Source organism: Mytilus trossulus, chromosome 10 (assembly GCF_036588685.1).
Source record: "Mytilus trossulus isolate FHL-02 chromosome 10, PNRI_Mtr1.1.1.hap1, whole genome shotgun sequence".
In the NCBI taxonomy this organism is placed as follows: Eukaryota; Metazoa; Mollusca; class Bivalvia; order Mytilida; family Mytilidae; genus Mytilus; species Mytilus trossulus.
This window is the reverse complement of record NC_086382.1, coordinates 58,265,075-58,285,994: the sequence shown is the minus strand read 5'-3', so window position 1 is coordinate 58,285,994 and position 20,920 is coordinate 58,265,075. Positions and strand designations below refer to the sequence as shown.

The window sequence follows — 20,920 nt, the reverse complement described above, 5'->3', positions numbered from 1 at the left end:
TGACATTTTTAATCCATTCGTTTAATTTGTTTTAGCTTTTGATATTGCCATTTGATAAGGGACTTTACTTTTTGAATTTTTTTTGGAGTCCAGTATTTTTGTGATTTTACTTTTTGATGCATATTCGCAAGAATATCATTAAATATCATAACAGCTTCATTGTTTTATTATAAAACGAGAACATTTCAAAAGATAAACATGTTTAAAGAAAAAGTTCTAATATAATGGATTACATCGGGATAATGATAGTACGACTTTTACCTTGCATTCGATAGCCCTTCCAAATGTATTCCAGTAAATTATAATGAAATATTTGGCCGCTTAAGGTAATGATAATTACCATAACCGGATTTTTGTGATAGACTCATCTTAATATTAATCTAGGTATTTCAAACATCTGCCTATTTATTTTAATAAGCTTTTATATTAACAATATTTTAATACTATGTTTTAGATTATGGACATTTATGTCTTTGATAATACAAAAGGTAGTTAAACTGTTTACATACTAAAATGACCTTCAGCGCAATAAACATTCAAAATAGGTTCGTAAATTATAAACATAATTACTTATTCATTTTAAAGGCCACGTTTTGTTTAAGATGTGCCTTAAATAAAGTACACAATTTAAAATTTCACACAACGAATTTTCTTTCAGTGATCTATGTAATTACAACCTATATTTAGTATTAGCGAAAAAGCTAAATCCTCCATTGTAACATGACTAACTGGAAAGGTTTCTGAATCATGAACCTTAATAACTAATTAGCAGATGTAAATGTGGTGCTGAAAACGTCATTAATATGGATAGATTCCTCTCGACATTCAATTGGAATAGGAACTGTACAGTATATAAGAATATATCAAATCTGAGTATAGTTAGAAATATTTATTACACATCTGCCACTGAATTTATACCAATCAACTCTTTTAACGCCAAGTCGGATGAACTCATAATACGTAAAAAAAAAAGGAAATAAGAAAACTATTGTCATATGAAGTAAACATAAAAACACCATAGGTAAATAGAATAATGATAAACCATTGACAGTGAACACTCCATATGCATTAAATAAATTATGTGTGAAATTCCAAACAACACATTTCACTTTCACTTCATTGTTCAAAGAGTTTGATGGGTAATTGGAATTCTAGCTATGAGAATTATGTCAACAGATCATTTCTTTGAGGATAAAGCGTGTTTTTTTATATAATGATGACAATATTAAGTGGGAAAACAAGTATGCAAGATCTGCACTTCAATCCGAATGCATTTAAAAGCAGTAGCTATGCTATACTCATTGTGAAACTGATAATCTTTCTTCGAACGAACCTCGGCATACAATATAATATAGATTACATTTTGAAACTTTTTGCTCATTTCTATCATGCTAATTGTTTAAAAAATATTTCATTCAATAAATTTTCACTTTATTATTATGTAACCAAAAAACCCTTTTCAATCCCAATGTAAAATACGGAAATTATATCTGGTTTACAATATTTATAAGTATTGCTACCCTCTGCTGGACAGTTAATTAGCTGATACATAATCGACATATCAGTACGATTTTAGAATTTGTAATAATTTCGATTATAACAATTCCATAAACATTGTATTTGTGTACTGTCGGAAGTGCTTGCTTTGCTAATGCGAAAATGGTCTATATTACTTTTATCTGCAAATGCATCATAGAAACGCTATTCGTTTTTTACGGTATTTTCTATTCAGTCTTAAAAATTGAAGCCACATTACGGAGAGTAAAATTACAGTGCCCATACAGTAACACTAAATTCTAATGCAATTTGGATGTAACAATTTTTTTCATTGGCTAAAAGTTGCCGTCAAATCCACAGTTGACTAGGCGTAACTAAGGAGGGACCAGCCATTTTGAATTGGTGAATCAACAAATGTTCGATTACTACTATATAATCGAAAATAAAACAACACCTACCTCGAATTCGCCGTTTTAATGTAATTTTATCCGAATTTGAAGCGTACGGGTAACGTAATAACGTCCAGTTTGCAAGTTTTCATTTGTATGACGTCACGTTTAGCCATGACGTCTTTGTGCCAAAATCATTCAAGATGTTTCGCGGATTTTTTTTATTTGACATATTTAGACATTTTTTCAAGTTTTATCGGATTTTTTCTTTTTGTAATGCATTAGAATCGGAATAACAGTACTGTAGTTGAAGAGTTGCCACCGTCAATTTTGATTTGACGGTCGCAAATCTCCGTTTTACTGTCTCCGCTACGCGTCGCCAGTAAAACTGCATTTGCGACCGTCAAATCTACAATTGACGGTGGCAACTCTTCAACTACAGTACTGTTATTCCTTAAGTTTAATACTCGATCACACCTCTTTACCGTAGTTTAAAAATCACTTAAGATAGTGGTATGTACCAAAAGTAAATGAATTGTAGTCCTGAACGGTAATTTTGAACTTCTTATCACCTGAAAAATAAATCGATTGTTCTTTTTGAAAGTTTATGTAACTTTCAGATATTTTCTTGCTTTAAATACTAATTATGTATAGTTTTACTAGCTGGCAATCCAGTACTGTTTCGTACCTTTTTAGAAAATCACATATTTTGTTGATTTGCACAGGTAAATAATATTTACTGGACATGGGCTGAACGGAACTTAATTGACTGCAAGCGAACAGTCAGAGGAGTACTGAATTTATCGCACTGGATATGAATCCTAACCTTTTGTTGTTATTTTGCGATTTTACTTTTTATGAGCTGTTCAGATTAAAATGCCAGTTTTATATGAAAGTTTACTAGTGAACGTATTATATATACATCCGATGATCTTATCATTTAACTTTTGTGCTATGTCTGATTTTAAAACTAAAACTGATATGTTGTTTTCAAAACTTTTAAGCCTTTATCATTTGATGTTAAGGCAACAATACGCAGTCAAGGTAAAAATACAGCATATGTGTATGTGTGTGCGTTCTGATTTTTCTTAATAATGAAATAAAAATAACAGAATTTTTATGTTGTTACTTTTTGAAATTAAAACCCTTCGATAGATTTATAAATTAAGAAAATATCCATTCACAAAAAGAATTTACCGACTCAATTAGTTTCGCTTTAAGGCAGATCAGTGAATTTAACAATTCATATGGAAATATTCTATAATTCAATATGCCTTTGCGACACCGTTAAAATGATTTACCCACGGGTGATATAGTTTTACATGATGTAACTATATATGTAAGATATTAGTATTGTCTTAAGTACACATTCTTTGTACATATATTTATATACTCAATAAAGGCATCAGTAGTATACCACTGTTCAAAAGACAATTTCATTTCTCCAATTTTAGAAGTTAAATAAAATATATTTTTTCTTATTCATTATTTCATGATAAATATTAATAACATACCTCCATATTCTTCTAAATCAAAAGAGACAAATATAATTGTGTTTTTGCTCTTGTAGTATTTTGATTAGTTTTCAAGTCCTTTAAAAATAAATAACCGCGGTCATCTTAAAAATTGTGATTTAACATGCTGCAAGTAAAAGATTTTTACAGACACAGCCAAACTTTCAAACCAAATACATGTATCTATTAAATAATTTATTCAAGAGTTTTAGTTATTCATTGTAACGAAATTCATGACTAAATAAGTAATCAATTGTACAAGGATCACAATAATTAAAATCTAAAACGTGACTATAGACATGGACATGGTGAACAATTACAAAAAGTACACATACCATAAGAAGGGACTTCTGTAGAAAAAGGGAACATTTACAATTGGGAAAGAACAATCGTAAGATTTATTGAAGTGTTCCCTTTGTAAATTTCTGGAATACGATTAGAGAATAATTAATTATTTAAAACAAAAGATGGATTATGATACAGGATAAATCTGCTATAACAGCTTAACTGCCAATCGAAAGTTTCAATTTGAATAAGTATGTAAATGAAATAATCCAAACGTGCCAAAGTAAATCTATGAAATCACAGTTCATGGAAGAATTTTCAAATAAACAGTAATTGTCGTCATTTTGATAAAGTAAAGTATCAAAGTCAAACTTCTGAGAATTATGACTGTTGATATGATCGGATTTTGATAAACCGAAACTGACGTCATTTATCTTAATTGAAATACTTTATTACTTAACATAACAGTTTTGTAAACTTCTGAGAAAACTGACATACCATTGTGAAACATGGCTATAAAACTCGTCATCAAATACAACGAGCCATGAAATATAAATAAATAATCCTTTTTTGACAATATGTTAGATTTCTATTTAAATGAAATCAATCTCTGCAAATTTCAATAAAATACCATCTGTAAAATGCCTTTTGTAACAACATCTTTGTTGTAACATATAAAAGTGTCATTATATTGAAACCTCTTTCATCCACAAAGCAATACGATGTAATTTAATATCTGACTGAATACTGGATTTGAAGAAAAAAAATGACAAATTCATTCAAAAATGTAGATTAACTTTTCTTACCTGACAATGTTAAGCATGATAAATGAATTGAATTATGACACAAGTTTTAAATTATACATTAAATCGATTAAGGCTATACCAAATTAGATTTTAGTTCTTTAAAATCACTTGCACCAATTTATGACAGATTAAAAGTTTGTATGTCCTACTAATAAAATACCATTGCACTCAGTAACCAAATGTATTGATTTTTCGTATATTTGATTATTTGAAGCAGAAAAACGCAGTCACGCACTTTTATTAAGATGTGATTGAGATTGAAAAAAAAAACATAATTAAATTAATTCTGCATCTAATGTTTTCATTCACTCCTGTCTGTGACTGAATAGAATATATCAAAAACTTCCTACGTTTTTACCTTGAAACCAAAGAATTTAAAATTGATTAGGTGTGGCCTAAGTACCTTGTTTTGTGATAGTATGAAACCATCAAATTCAAAGGCATGAATGTGACAATCGTAAACATGCATAGTATACCTGTTATGGATTGTTTTAAGTCACTGTAAAAGTATTATTGTGTTAAACCGATAAAACAGTATCTATGATCTTTGAACTAAAAGCATATGTTTTTACGGTATGATGCACAACTTGAACAAGTACTTGACATGGTTCCTGCGATCAAACATTCTAAGATTAGTTTAATCCGGTACGAAGACATTGGCGCAATGGAGTGAATGCTATATAATAATCTTTTACATTAAGCACCAGGGCGGATTAACGTTGAATGAATTAAAAACTTCTATTACGTGACAGGATATTGGTCTCGCACCAAGTTCCCGCGAAATAATTCTTCTAACTGAAAATGTGAAATGTCAATTACATCACAAATCGCGTGACGAATTGACATAACTATCGATATATCGGAGGAGGATATCTAGTTCATGCTCCGACGATGGGAAAACACAAACTTCATATTAGATAACAATTGTTAGAGTAACCATGGAAGTAATTCCATCCATACCTAAAGTATCGTCTTTATAACAGATATATCAAATATATATCACATGCATTTACACACTTATTAAATTAACATGTTCATATAATGGCATGTTAAAAAGTCATAAAACGTTTTTCAATTATGTTGTAATTTAAATCATGTATTTCTTTCTTTCGTGTTAAAGTTAAAGTTATTATTTCTTTCTTTCATCTAAATGTTAAAGTTAGAGTTGAATAACTTGCATATACTTCATGTAGTTTTAGGAATCAATTGCTAGGATATAAATCAAACAAAACTACATTGATATTTCTGTAGGACCTAAGACAAATGATATAATCTCTCGCGCTTTCAGCTCCTACTCAAACTTTGTAAAACGTCACCAGTGTATGAGTAGAAATTTGATGAATCAAGTGGTTTGTCAATGAGTGTCTCGTATTTTTATAAAAAAAAGTTCATCGGAACGTATCAAGACCTTGATGATACATATTCCGTATCAACTTCACAAATAATATACTTTAGTCTTGGGTACTGAAGTTTTTTTATTATCTTAATACCGGTGACGGTATTCTTTCATTTGTCATTATTAATATAACTGCTGTTAAGTCTGTTTTGGTGATTAAATTTGAAGTGGCTATGTACTTATACATCTGGTCATTATGGTATTGCGCTATGTTAAATTTTTGTATTCTTGTCTCTCATTTTTAGTAATGTGCTTTGTATTTATATATAAAAAGATATGGTATGATTGTCATTGAGACAACACTACGCAAGAGACCAAATGACACAAATATCAACAACTTTAGGTTACCGTACGGCCTTCAACAATTAGCAAAGCCAATACCGCATAGTCATATATAGAAATGACAATGTAAAACAATTCAAACTAGTCAAACGAGAAAACTAACGGCATAATTTAAGTACAAAAAAATGAACGAAAACAAACATGAAACACATAAACAAACGACAACCACTGAATTACAGGCTCCTGACTTGGGACAGGCACATACATAAATAATATGGCGGATTTAAACATGTAAGCCGGATCCCAACCCTCCCCCTAATCTGGGATAGTGGTGGAACGGTATAACATAAGAACGCTTTTTGCTAATGTGCTTTGTCTATATGTCATTTTGTGTTTCTTTGTTACATATGACGTAGCTATGTACTCATACATCCAGTCATTGTGCTATTGCGCTATTGTAAATTTTTGTATTCTTGTCGTTCCATTTCGCTAGTTTGCTTTGTCTATATGCCTTTTTGTTTTTCTGTGTTACATATTTGTTTGTTTTTATAGTGATTAAGATTATAACACAATTTTGACTGCTGTACCCTATTTTAGAAATTTTTAAGGTCTTTCCCCTATGCGATTAAAGACCTTCTTGTTTTAACTACATATTCTGTATGCTTGTTTTGTAAACACATCGTTGTCAATATAATGGAATACAATGCGATTGTTATACAAGTGGGATGTTTAGTTAGCTGTAACATCAGGTTGAACCCACCGTTTTTACATAAGGAAATACACATACTAAGTCGGTAATATGACAGCTGTTTTCTATTCGCTTGATATGTTTGGGCTGTAAGTGTTGCTATTTGATTACGGACTTTCCGATTTGAATTTTTCTTGGAGTTCGGTATTAATCTTCATCAGGAACACCTCGGTGCAAAAGGCTGAGATTGACCAAGAAGGATACATATATTGGAAGCTATATGAGACAAATAAAAAAGGACAATTTTTGTTTTTAGAAAAAAACCCATATCGGTATCAATTTCCTAGATAAAAAAAAATAGACACTAAGCGTCGCTGGTGAGTCTTGTGTGGGCGAAACACTCGTCAAGTGTATAAGCCTTTGATAACTAATAGCATAGGGACATGTCCATTGGACTATTAATTGGTGTATTTCTTTGTCCTGAATGTTCTTGCATTTATTTGTACTGTAGTCCTGTCATGTAATGTTGTCATTTTAATGTTATATTTAAACATTGTCTTAAAAGTGCGAGGTTTGGCGAGCAGAAAAACAAGGTTTAACCCACCATTTTTTCTAAACCAATAAAACAATGTCCTGTACCAAGTCAAGAAAATGGCCAATGATATATTATAGTTCGTTTCTGTGTGGGTTACATTTAAGTGTTGTTATTCTGTTGTGTCGTAGTTCTCCTCTTATATATTTTTTTTTTTATATATTTCCCTCAGTTTTAGCTTGTAACCCGGATTTGTTTTACAGCGGTATACTACTGTTGCCTTTTTATAATAAGCAGTGGTCAGACATTTCGACAAGTGTGGCAATTGAATACTTGGTTATTTTAAAGTAAAAAGTATATACACATTTTTAAATCATCTATTATACCTTGAAACCCATTGGATATTTTGCTTTTGTTAATTTTCAGACCCAAATGCACTCCTGGTTGTGTATACGCCATCCAAAACGAAGGAATTAACGACATTTTGGTATTCAGTTTGAAGATAAATTTCAATATGTATTTGTTTACTCATCGAACTAACATTTCTAATGATTCGCTTCTTTAAATCGTCTGATGGATCTAAATTCAATTCGTATTATTTAAATAATAATAAATTGGAAACATTTAAAACTTCTATCTATTTCTAAACATGTTTTATTCAAAATGTCTTATCTTCAATGGATCAATTTCCCCCAAGTCACGTATAATTACACAAGTTAAAAATTATACCCTATCTATAATACTTAAGAAAAGATATTGAACATTCTCATTATACTATATAAGTGAAATTTAAATGCATTAATACTACGCATGTCTTCTTTTAAACCATTAAAGTGTTCCTTAATAAATATCTGTACAGAATTGAAAGAGGGTAAAAAGACTGGTACATAATTTTGAAAAAAAACTACAAAAAAAAACTACAAAAAAAAATAAATAAAATAAGCGGTAAATAATTTGTCTTGTTTTCAATATCTTGGAATTTGGTGCAATCTACTACTAAATCTATGATCTATGATATGTAAATGACATTATTATTCTAAATCTTCAAGAGGTTGTTTGGTGAAAAAGATTACCAGAACGAAAATGAAATGCATTGAAAAACATTCGACGTACACATCCGTGCGAATGTTCTTTTCATCACCTGATGCATTAAATCAAGTTAAAAGTGGGTTTCCTGTTTCGTTTATACCATTGTTTTAAAGACAAATATAAGAATTAAGTCCTGAAGATGTACGGAGAATCACCAGGAAAGAAAAGTAGTCCATTCTGTTAGATAATTCTAATGTTAGGCTCCTTTATAAAGGTAAAAGATCTTTTCTAAAGTGGAAATTAGATACATTAAACTATTCACTTTAGAAAAAAATCTAAACTATGCAGCTTATTAAAATATCTCTTTATCTTTGAAGTCAAATGATTCAATCAGTTTTGCTGTTACCTGTAAATAAGGTAGACTGTTATAAAAATGGTTCATTACAAATCATTCCATATGCATTCTTGATGGTAGATAATCTCATTTTTATGATTCTTTGTACCCAAAGCGGCATTTTTATGATTCTTTGTACCCTAAGCGACATTTAGATGGTAAATGATACTTAAATTTGCATGCTCATGAATTGATTCGCTTTTGTTAAGTCTAGCAATTCTATATTCAATTCTTATCTTTTGATCTTAAGATTGGTAACATATTAATACTGAATAAATATTCTCCAATATGGTTAATCTTAACTGTTCTTAATTCAATAGATCAATTTTCTCCAAAGTTACGTATAACGATTACAGAGAATTAGGACCCACGTATAATTACACAGAATTACGACTCTATGTATGTATCTGTTATGAATGACGAACCGATATTGAAAATGAAATTACATTGCAATGCACAAGTGAACTTTAAATATATTCAGTTAAATAACATTTACACACTCTCTAACAAAATTCGTTTAAATAAATTGATGAAAAAGGTTGAAATTTGATAAGATCGAAAACAGACCTTTATAAAAAGATACAGTCTATGTATATGTAATAATCAATTTTGAAAGAGGTAAAACATTTTATGACTCGAATCCCGAATGTTTCATACCATATAAATTACAACAATAGTCTCACTGACGCTGTATTTGATCATTATACATTTATATAAAAGGACATGAGAATAACATCGGATAAATGAAAATAGAATTTTTGAAATAAACGTCAACATTTGATTTGATATCAAGAGTTGATACTGATTTGATCTTATACATTTTACTAGTTAAATTTTCTGCTAATTGTAAGATGCATGGACTGTTGTATAGATAACATTGAGATTGTAATAGAGAATGCGTCAAAGAGATGTCAGGCAAATTCCAGAAAGAGTGCCAATGGGTCTTCAACACAGCGTGAATATTCCCCACCCGGAGGCGGGCTTCAGCTGTCCCCTTAACAAACATGCCTTCTAGTTCAGTGAAAAGGAACGGCATACTTAACTGCGAAAAATATAAATGAACTAAAGACATACAAAACTAACAAAAAACAGAGGCTACTGACTTTGGACAGTCGCAAACACGAGGCGTGGCTAAACATGTTTAGTGACATCTCAACCTTCTCCTTTACCTCCAGACAATATAGAAAAGCGGGTCAATAATTTAAATAGTATGTGACTTAAGATGAATGAAACATAAGACAACCAAAAGTTGAATTTATGATACTTGGAGATATTAATAACGAACTAAATAAACTATTATTTAGGAGGAAATAATTCAGACTGCTTGATTGTAATTACAAAAAAGGGAAATATGGCACGATCCTCAACTATCTACCAGCCGGAATGAAGTGGAATGTGAGCAACTTTTCGTTATTTGCTCTAAGCCGGAAGGCAAGTATAGTGTATGCATCTTCAAGACAAGGAAACAAATGAATGAGAAATCCTATAGGAAGGTGCTGCAATATTTGATCTTATACAATTGCACACAATATAAATACTAAGAAGATGTAGTATGATTGCCAAGAAAACAACTCTCCACCAAAGATCATCTAAGGTGGACGTTAACAACCAATATAGGTTTCCGTACAGCCTTCAGCAAAGAGCAAAAGAACACTGTTAGTTAGATGGTCTTCTCATTGTAAATTGCATGCAGTGCATATACATTATGTCATACATATAAGGTTATCGTGTAGCGATAGGCAATGAGCAAAACAATACTGTTAGTCAGACGGTATTTTCATTGTAAAATGTATGAGGTAAGGGTTGTTAATTATTATGGTTCTGTAATGTGCACAACAGATCTTTACATGTGCATCAGGTTTAACGTGTCATCTTATTTATACATCCCTCACAGCTTAAAGGACACCCACTTAAGATCGGGTTTACTGCCAAAGGATTTTTTTGTAATAAGTTCAACTATAATTACCATATTTCTAAAACTAAGTCAACCCTTGGGTGAGACAAATTATTCATTACCATTTTATTTCATAAAATTCAACTAACAAATTATATTTATTCTATATATAATATGTGTGAAGAAGGGACACCATCAGCGATGAGAACTTGTTTACCAAGCAATGTGATTATATTCAAGTTTGTTTATCTACTTACGGACATAAAACTAAGATAAAAATCATCAATATTAAGAGCTGTTATTGTAAACATGGATTAAAGAATGACTTTATAATTACATGAAAATAATGAAAGCAGTCTTGGAATCGAAGCCAACATCACAATTTACTGAACGCATTACCAAAAATAAGACCCCTCCAAAGTGTGCGTTTTGTAAATAAAGAACATAGGACATGTTTATGACTTCCCTTACCTGTTTTTGATGATCTAGGTGTTTATAAATACTTATACCATGTCAATGATACTTCAACAGTTTTCAATGGGCTATTGAATAATAATTTGTGTTTATTCATTCGCATAAACTTTACGACATACACATGCATATAAGTCTGAAAATAGCTTGTTAAGTTATTATAAATGAAAGACACGTGGCGATAACGTAAGTAATGCTACCCAAGTAATATGCAATTCGGTTTGCATTCAAAACACATGTTTGAAAGCACGGAATTTCTCTAATGCTTGACAAGTTGTAAATGTATTCATAAGTAACACTCAAAGTTTTGATAGCACCTTGTCAAAATGCCCCCAAAAGAAGCAAGACAGCTCAGGTTTTCTTAAAGACACATACACACATATTGTAAAGTTAAGACTGCTTGAGATAGTTATATCAGCTCTCCTACTACAATGTCTAGTTATGAACCAGTAGGATACAGTCAGAACTGTCCAATTGAATATCGGTTTATATTAAAGGACCTATAGCTAGCTTACTTTAAAATAGGTGTTTTTAGACAGTAAACACATAAAATATATCGACGTTTATATTTGACGTTAAAGCTAGTTGGATTGTTGTAAGTGATGTTTTAGGGTTACCAGAGTAATGACAACCCTGCAGTTGTATTGAACATATATAGATAAGACCCACTGTGCGCTTCCTATTTATCTAGATAGGACCAGTGAGTAGAACAGAATAACCCTGGCTTAAACTATGGAAAACTTAATTTCAAAATCCATTTCTTTATTAGCTTATCATATTGTAATATCGGCCCTTTAATTAAAATCATTTTGAATTATTTGATACTTGGAAACGACATACAGTTTTATTTACCTAATTATAATATTTAAATATATACGAACTTAAACCGGCATGTCAAGATCATTTCTGATTAAAAATGAATTAGAATGTAGAGTAGTATTCTGGTTACATGTGTTCCTTCCTCGTCTCATTTTCTTTGGCATTAATAAATGAAGTTGTCAAAATATTTTATTTCAAAAGTAACCCAATATTAATATAATTAAAACTTAAAAGTTATAACTATAATAAAACCACCAAAAGGCTTCGTTAATCAGTTGTTCACTATGTAATATGACAAATGTTATGGTAATACATTGTATATTATTTACGGAATCAGAAAAAATAGGAATTGACGGTACCAACCTAATTATATCGATATGATCGAAATATATGAACATTGTGTTCCCAGTATATTTACGAATAGTTTGTCAGAGTGGAGTAAAAGCAACTGTATGCCACAGTTCTGCATCAAACAATGACCAAAACCATAGCGTATGGTAAGCTATAAAAGGTTCCAACATAACAATGGTTAGAAATTAATAATTCCCAGTATTCAAACGGACTGATACTATAATAAACGATTCTAGTATGATGGTCTTGATATAAAGAAAATCAAACATGCAAATAGCAATTGCTGATACATTTTTTACAGTGACCTTTCTGTGATTTTATATCTGTTTGTTTGTATTTTTTATCTGTAACTCGTCTGTCTTAGAGATATCGAATTGTTTCATGTAGAAAACTATTGTCTATCACGATAATAACTTCGGTACTGGCATTAAAATACGGATTGTTTGTGTTATTAAAATTTGCTGTTACAAACTGTTAGATATCATCACAAATTAAGGAATGTATCTCCCTCATGCAAAGCTCTGATTCCTTTCACGGATTTGGCTATACTTTTTGGACCTCTTGGATTATAGCTTTTCATCTTTTATGTAAGCTTCGGATTTCAAATATATGGACCACAAGCATCACTGAAGAGACATGTATTGTCGTAATGCGCATTGTTACCGTTAATGATATTCTTAAATGTAGTAGTCAAATTAACTCAGAGGTTCCTTATGGTCATTTGTAATAAAATGATTTCACTGAAGTGTAGTGGTTTTTTTTCACATTGTCAAGTTGTATAATTGTTTTGTCCAGAAACCACGCATTTGGCTGTTTTCTAAGGGACATAACTCTAGAAAATAGCGGAAATGTATTAATTTTAAACTTGTCTTGTGTTTATCGATATCATTTTTTTTTATGGTTGAATAAGTCAAAATCAATACGGTCTGTGTTTAAATTTTCAAATTTATAAGCTATAATTAATTCAAATCTGATCTTTTAGCTCTTCATATTTATTTCGATGGAGGTGGGAAGGTGGTTGAGAAACAATGAGACCAATCCTCTTAACTCTTCATATTTATTTTGATGGAGGCAGAGAAGGTGGTGGAGAAACAATGAGACCAATCCTCTTAAGCTTCTGTACTTAATATGATTCTTAGTTCACTTATACTGCTTTCAGTTTTGTTGAACGTTGACACTAATAGTCGTTGTAATCTTTAATAGGATATACAGTCTAGTAGAAAGATTTAAAGACATACTAATAACAATTACTAATTTAATATCGATTAATATGGATTAACTTATATAGTACTTTTAGATTACACAGAGTCGGGTCAGTTAGAGGACAGACACTGTATCAGGTGTTAGCCTTACGACGTAAAACCTCTAGATTAAGAAACACTCGCCCCCAGCATCAATTTCTCATTCATAAAAATACATTTTAACATCTTACAAAATGTAATAAGCAAGACGACACACATTTTAAGAAAATCCATGTCTTTTTGCGTCTCATCGACCTCAGAAAGCGAGTCAACATGTAACAAATATTTTACGTTATTCATACAACCGCCACAGCCGTAACACTGTATTCTTGCATAATTCGAGGAAACAATTAAGGTTTTAGAAGGAATCAACTTGTATTTTTATTTAGACGACCACAAAGATTCGCTAGTACTTGTTTAACTATGATGTATTTGTAGCAACTTCAATATATCCATATATATATTCATTACGTCATGATACTAATACGAGACTTCAGTAAATGTCAACGACTACCAAAGCTGTAGGTGATATGTGCATTCTTTGCTGTGTTGGAAAATTTATCACTTAATTTAATGAGATGTACATGCACCCATTTTGAAAACTTTAATTAATTCCACTCGAAGGTTAAATAAATTGTAGACAGTGTTGAAAGATCGTTGATATTAGTTTGATATGATAACTAATAAGTAAATACTATCTTTCAATCTAACCTTTGAATCTGCCCTATAATTTAGTTCTATACAAATTTTAAACTACCTACAATTTAGATTTGATTGTTTATTGGACGCGCTAATGATCTATTTGAAAAAACTTTAATCAACTTGTCTCTGTATACGTCTTGGATAATTTTGTTGGTAAAATTTCAAACATGAATGAATTGCTAGAGGACACATCTTCAATATAGGCAAATTACAATATCATTTAATGTTCAGCTGGTTTTAATCGTAAATTCTGAAGTTCAGACTTATAAGTTGTATACTCCTCTGAAAATAAGTTTTGCATTAGGGTAAGAGTAGGATGTACATGTGTCTATGCTAATTGAACAACTTTGCCAGAGATACTAGCCGTCTTTATATATCTCAATATTTTGCTACAGAAATTATTATACCGTCTGTCTGAAGTAACATACTTGTCTCCCTTACCTGTGTCTTCCTTATAAATATTCCGATCATTGCGTATAATTATTAATAAAAGTGGGTTATGTTGCTTGAATGTATAACAACCTCGCTTGAGATTACTAGTACAAAAAATGTATATATGTGTCCGATAATAATTTTATTCGCAACTTCTTACTTCTGAGTCGTGACACAAAAGATAACGAGTATTAATCATGCGCTATCTGAAGAAAACATACTATTGTCATACAGAAAGCGATTTAAATGCTTAGATATGCAATAGACAACTGTCAGTTAGGAGATAACTGTATTGTATTTTAAGCTCCGACGGCATCAATTGGGGATTTGATGGTCGCAAATTAAGTTTACTGGCGACGCGTTAGCGGAGACAGTAAACGGGTATTTGCGACCATCAAATCCCCAATTGATGCCGTCGGAGCTTAAAATACAATATTGTTATCTCCATTCTAATGAAACTGACAGAAAACAACGTTAAAACATGTATTTAAAATCTGTCATATGCCGTCTGCGTTTGCGCGTAGGTCCCATAGCATCAATTGATGCCATGTAAGAAAGTGACGTTATCCAATCAAAATGAACGTTACAAACGTTGTTGCATTAGAATTTAGAATAATGGACAAAGACCAATATTACAAATATACACAAAGAGACGTTGGAAACCAAAACGAAACAGCTCGTAGACTCATAAAACTTATGATAAAACATATAATGTATACGGAATACTGTATTCTATTGTACCCCAACGAAGGTCAAGCAACCTTCACCTATAAAACATGTCAAACAGGGTGACAAAACACATCCAAGTAATCTTCACCTATAACATATGTCAAACAGGATGATAAAAACCAGTCAAGCAACCTTTACCTACATTATGTCTGTCAGACATGATGACAAAATACGGTCAAGTAACCTTCACCTACAACATCTGACAATCAGAATCACAAAACAAAGCCAAGCAACCTTCTCCTACAACAATTGGCAAACAGGATCATAAAACACATCCAAGCAACCTTTACCTACAACATATGGCAAACAGGATAATCAAACCAGTCAAGCAACCTTCACCTACATCATGTGTCTAACAGGATCACAAAACACAGTCAAGCAACCTTCACTTACAACAATTGGCAAACAGGATAATCAAACCAGTCAAGCAACCTTCACATACACCATGTGTTTAACAGGATCACAAAAATCAGCCAAGCAACCTTCACCCATAACATATATGTCAAACAGAATGACAAAACACAGCCAAGCAACCTTCACCCATAACATATATGTCAAACAGAATGACAAAACACAGCCAAGCAACCTTCACCTACATCATGTCTGTCAAACATGATAAAAAAATACGGACATGCAACCTTCAATTACAACATATGACAAACAGAACCACAGAACAAAGTCAGTCAACATTCACCTAAAACATCTCTTTGAGTTCTAACACTTAGATATGTTTACTTCTGCCTTATATTAGTACTTACTTTTTAGATTTGTGTTTAAAGTATATATCTGTTTGTTGTCTAGTAGGTCCTAATATTGGAAATTTGTGTCCTTCCTTCTTCTCTAATTCATATGCTGACACCTCTGACATAGGTCGACTCAGATTCGACGGAGAGTTTTCGTGTACACTTTTTGGTTTTGTTGTCGACTTCTTGTCTGGAATGACACTCCAGACATCGAAGTCTGTTGTTCTATGGCGGACAATTTTCATATTGTCAAAACCTTTCCCACTGAACATAATCGGGTTAATGGTTGTGTTTTGCCTTTCTAAAGCTAAATCCATGTTCATCTGAATTTTTGTGCGTTTCCTAACCTTTCCTTGTGCTGCAGAATCCAAAGTGGTCATCTGACGTTGAACTGGCGCGTGCATCTCACTTTCGGGTAATGTCGTCTGCAGGTTTTCTGAAAAGTTTCTAAAGCCTTGTCTAAACTCCAAGATCATCGCTGAATCGAGGTCATGTCACATTTTCCATTATTAAACTTTACAGATTTTTAATTTGATTTAACTTCATTTATCAATAAATCATTTCTAAACACACAATAATTCCTTGTATATAAAATTTGTTGACAGTGCTATAAATTCTTAATATTTAGATACCCAAGAAAGCTAATATTATCTTTGGCGACGTAGTTATCCTCTGTGAAAGGTAACAATGCCTTATTTCCTTCTGTTAGCCATGACAGTGTGTGAACTGGTGAGGGGTAACATTTTTTAACACCAGATGACACAATAGCCTAATAATCCTTATGATCTTTCAATTGAATGAACCTGTTCGTACAGAAACCCCACACTGATGATAATACGCTAGCATTTAAATGGTATTCGGCCTATATTAATATTCTTTAAATTATTTTTTCATTGAATATTTATTGTAGTGTACACAACAACGGGAGCTTATAATACTGTATTATACCCGTACAAGTGAACAGGGTTGTTTCGAAGGGATTATGGACTTTAAAAAGTTGTTTTTATTTGGAAATAATAACATCTTTATGACATACAAATCATATCTTTTGACTTGATCCAGCCTTATTTATTTTTCAAACATATCATTTAATTTAAATATTGAGACTTGAGAGAATTAGTATATTTTAATGAACTTCCATGATATTATCTCCAAAATGTCGTGTCATGGATTTTATTACGTATTTTGTGTCATATAGATATCAATTGTGCAGGTTTTATTAAAACTCTGCAATAAAATTGTTCAAAAGATCACCGATGAGATTGGAAAATATATTAAAATACAAAAGATGTGATGATATAATTTGTCAGTACGATGCTCTTCCCAGGAATATTCATATCAAGGGAGAAGTTTTTACTGATCCCGCACGCAAAACAGAATTCTTAACATACAGGTGTTGGAGGAATAAAACGCCGGAATTTACACTGAAAATATATAATTAGCTCCAGTAAATGATCACAACGTGTTCTTGTTATTTGTAATTCAACATCGACTAATCTTTCTCATCCCTTTTAAAGGAAGAGTTGATTCGACCTTGCGTTTTTGACATGAAGTCAAGGGAGAAAGCGTCGCTTCTTTATCATAAATAGATGGTGCCTCAATATTTGGTTACAATAGATCATCGCTCAATAGGGTAACATTATAAAAAAAATCATGGATGTTTTTTAAGCAATGTAGGAAATTCGAAGTTTCTTTGTAGAATCATGCATATGGTCAAGTTATGTTCAAAGACAAATCTTTTGCTTACGAGTCGTTTGTATATCACAACTCAAAAATTTGAAAGTGGAACAATAAGCATGTTACAAACAAAAATCCACTTTTTTTTAATTAGTTAAATTGATTGATCTTACTGAATAGAAAATGTTAGTATAACACTTTTTAGTAGATCAGCATACAAAAATTGAGTTTGTTTTACTGATAGACGTATTTTCAATAAAATCATGTTTTCTGCAATCCATACATAATTATTTAATTAACGTAACTGTATTGTTATGTTTCTTTTTCTAAACATTCATCCCATATAGATCTATTAGCATAAAAAAGATGTTCTACCGTAATTTTACTTATACATGTGCTGCCATGTTAAGAAAAAATAGACTTGAGAGTTTTGCACAGATTAATTTGTCATAATCTAGAACAATGGATAGGATTTCATTAATTATATTTATTTAACTACTTAGTCTCTGTGACAGTTTTGGCAATAATAATAAGTACATATCATTGGCTGCAGTGGCACTAATTGCTCTCTTTGACTATTTTTGTTATTTTGCATGTGTTAATTATTTCAATCCTTTAATTGCTAATACTTAATTATAACCCATTGTTGTTATTGAAACGTTACATGACAGTCAGTTTGGAGTTTGTTGTTCGGTCTTGTCGGACCGCTAAAATGAAAGGAGCGACATACTCCCTCTTGATTTTATATACCTTCCTATTGAATTTAAAATAACATATCGACGTGGTTAAATAAAATGTTTTTTCTTTTACAGTGTCATTAAATGCTATCAATCAAGGAATTCTTTTCCTCAGTGTTGTTCGATCGTATTTGTTTAATATGTGTAGTGACGATAATGCCCGTTGTAGGCCTTTTAATTTGCAATAATTTACAAAGCTCATTCCACAAAGTCAGGTATAAAGGATCAGAAATCACAAAGAAAAAACAATTCAAACGAGAATGTGCAAAAATAAAGTAATGAAAAAATAATGTAATACAGGAAAAACGACAACCACTGAATTACAGGCTCCTGACATGGGACAGGCATATACATACATAATGTGGCGGGGTTAAACATGTTAGCGGGATTCCACCCCCTTGATTCGAACAGTGATATAGCAGTACAACATAAGTGAATAACGAACTACATGAATCAGCCGAAAAAGGCTCAACTCATCAGATGGATTAAATTCGAAATACAAGCCCTGGAATTTCGTATCAACTGGGAGATATATACTCCATATGCAGGCGCATCTGGAATGTTGCTATATAGAAATGTAAAGTTCACAATTGGGAAGCTGAAATCATCTCTTCTTTTATCAACTGCGTGATGCATATTACCAATTTCTAAATGTATGTCAAGATATGACGTCTATCAATTGATTGACCATAGAGACACATAGTTTTTGTTACAATAAAACACTACTTTTATGTAGATCATTCGAAAAAAAACTATCGCAACAGAATCGAGACAATATTACGTTTCCCATATTAGATAGACACCAGTGAGTCCTGATTATTGTTTTTAGACTTTCTATATGTTTCCTAATTATTTTCCCTGAACGGTTGCTGTCTCAATGACGTATGCCTAAAACTGGTTTTATTCATAATAAAACTTGTCTTTTAGTGTGAATTGTTTGCTTTTAAGAAAGCAGCAGTATAATTATAAATTACAAATTAGAGAGAGCTTTAAAGCAATAAAAATGTTTGAAATCGAAGTTATATTATAGATTGAAATTCCAAAGGTGTTGATAATTCCATTATTATTATAAAACTGATTTCATTAAGTGTCAAAGTTTACATGCGTCCTAATCTCGATATCAGAAGAGATACAGTTAGCCAATAATGGATCATGAGCTCAGACATTCATTTTGTTCAAAAATACCTTTTCAAACTTTCAACTTTTTAACATGACAAAACAATCAAGACATCTGAAAACTTCAATTTTACTTGGATACTGGTGACTTCAACAGTTTTAATGGTTAACGTCCTACATTTTTGTTTATGGTGAGACTGAGAAACCACTTTTCAAAATATGTGACGAATTACATTGACTGACGTTTATAAAAAAACATGTATCGTATTGTCTTTATACTCTAATATATTATTTCTTGTCAGGTTGTGAGGACAATTTAGTGTGTAAACTAATTGTTTTCTTGTATCTTTGTTAGAAGAAAAACATCAGAAAATTACAATACGACAAGCGTCATTATCTTACATAATTATTACATTAAGTACGACGTCCATTTTTCCTGAACAATATATTGTACATATTTTTGTTAACGGATTAGCTGATGCCCGCCTCCGAGTACGGAATTTTCTCGCTGTGTTGAAGACCTATTGGTGGCATTCGGCTGTTTACTCTTACCTACCTAAGTCTACCGAAGTGTTTCCAAACGCGGGAGATCAGTTTGCTCCTTTATATTTGGCTCTGGTTCATTGTCACTAACTACACTTGTGCTACTTCCGGTGTTAAAGGTGTATTCAGTGTCAAAGTTATAAATCATTGGGTGTTCTTTCCAATGCTTGTCTAGGCGATTTTTAAAAATCTTTACATTCTTTGCGGACATTACGATGTCTGGTAGGCTGTTCCATACTTCCACTACTCTGTTACTTAAGTACTATTTTCTCATGTCTAGTCTGCTTCTATTTTTTTTACCAATTTCATAGAGTTGCCTCTTGTTGTCGAGCTGGTGTTACGAGTGAATAGACTTTCTGTTACTTTTGAGTCATATACCCCTGGTGTTATCTTGTATGTTTCTATCATGTCGCCTCTTAAATTTTAAAGTTTAAATTTTCAGAATTTTTAGGCGTTCTTCGTATGACAAACCTTTAAGGTTGGGTAACATTTTTGTTGCTCTATGCTGGACGTTTTCAATTGTCTCAATATCTTTCTTTTTGTAGGGGTTCCATAAACTACTAGCATATTCAAGATGAGGACGGGTTAATGCCTTCCATAGTAGGCAGATGCTTTTATAATCTAAATATTTAAAAGTTCTTCTTATAATCCCC

At 31.7% G+C, this 20,920-nt stretch overlaps 1 protein-coding gene across 1 annotated transcript in view; it reads right to left on the bottom strand.

The window, feature by feature from the left end:
- Positions 1–17,020, bottom strand: part of LOC134688253 (uncharacterized) — a 33,288-nt gene extending 16,268 nt beyond the window's left edge. Inside the window, exon 1 of the mRNA XM_063548760.1 lies at positions 16,210–17,020. Within this exon, the coding sequence (XP_063404830.1) occupies positions 16,210–16,670 (461 nt within the window). The 5' untranslated portion in view covers positions 16,671–17,020. The remainder of the gene's footprint in view (positions 1–16,209) is intronic.
- Positions 17,021–20,920: the final 3,900 nt, after the last annotated feature.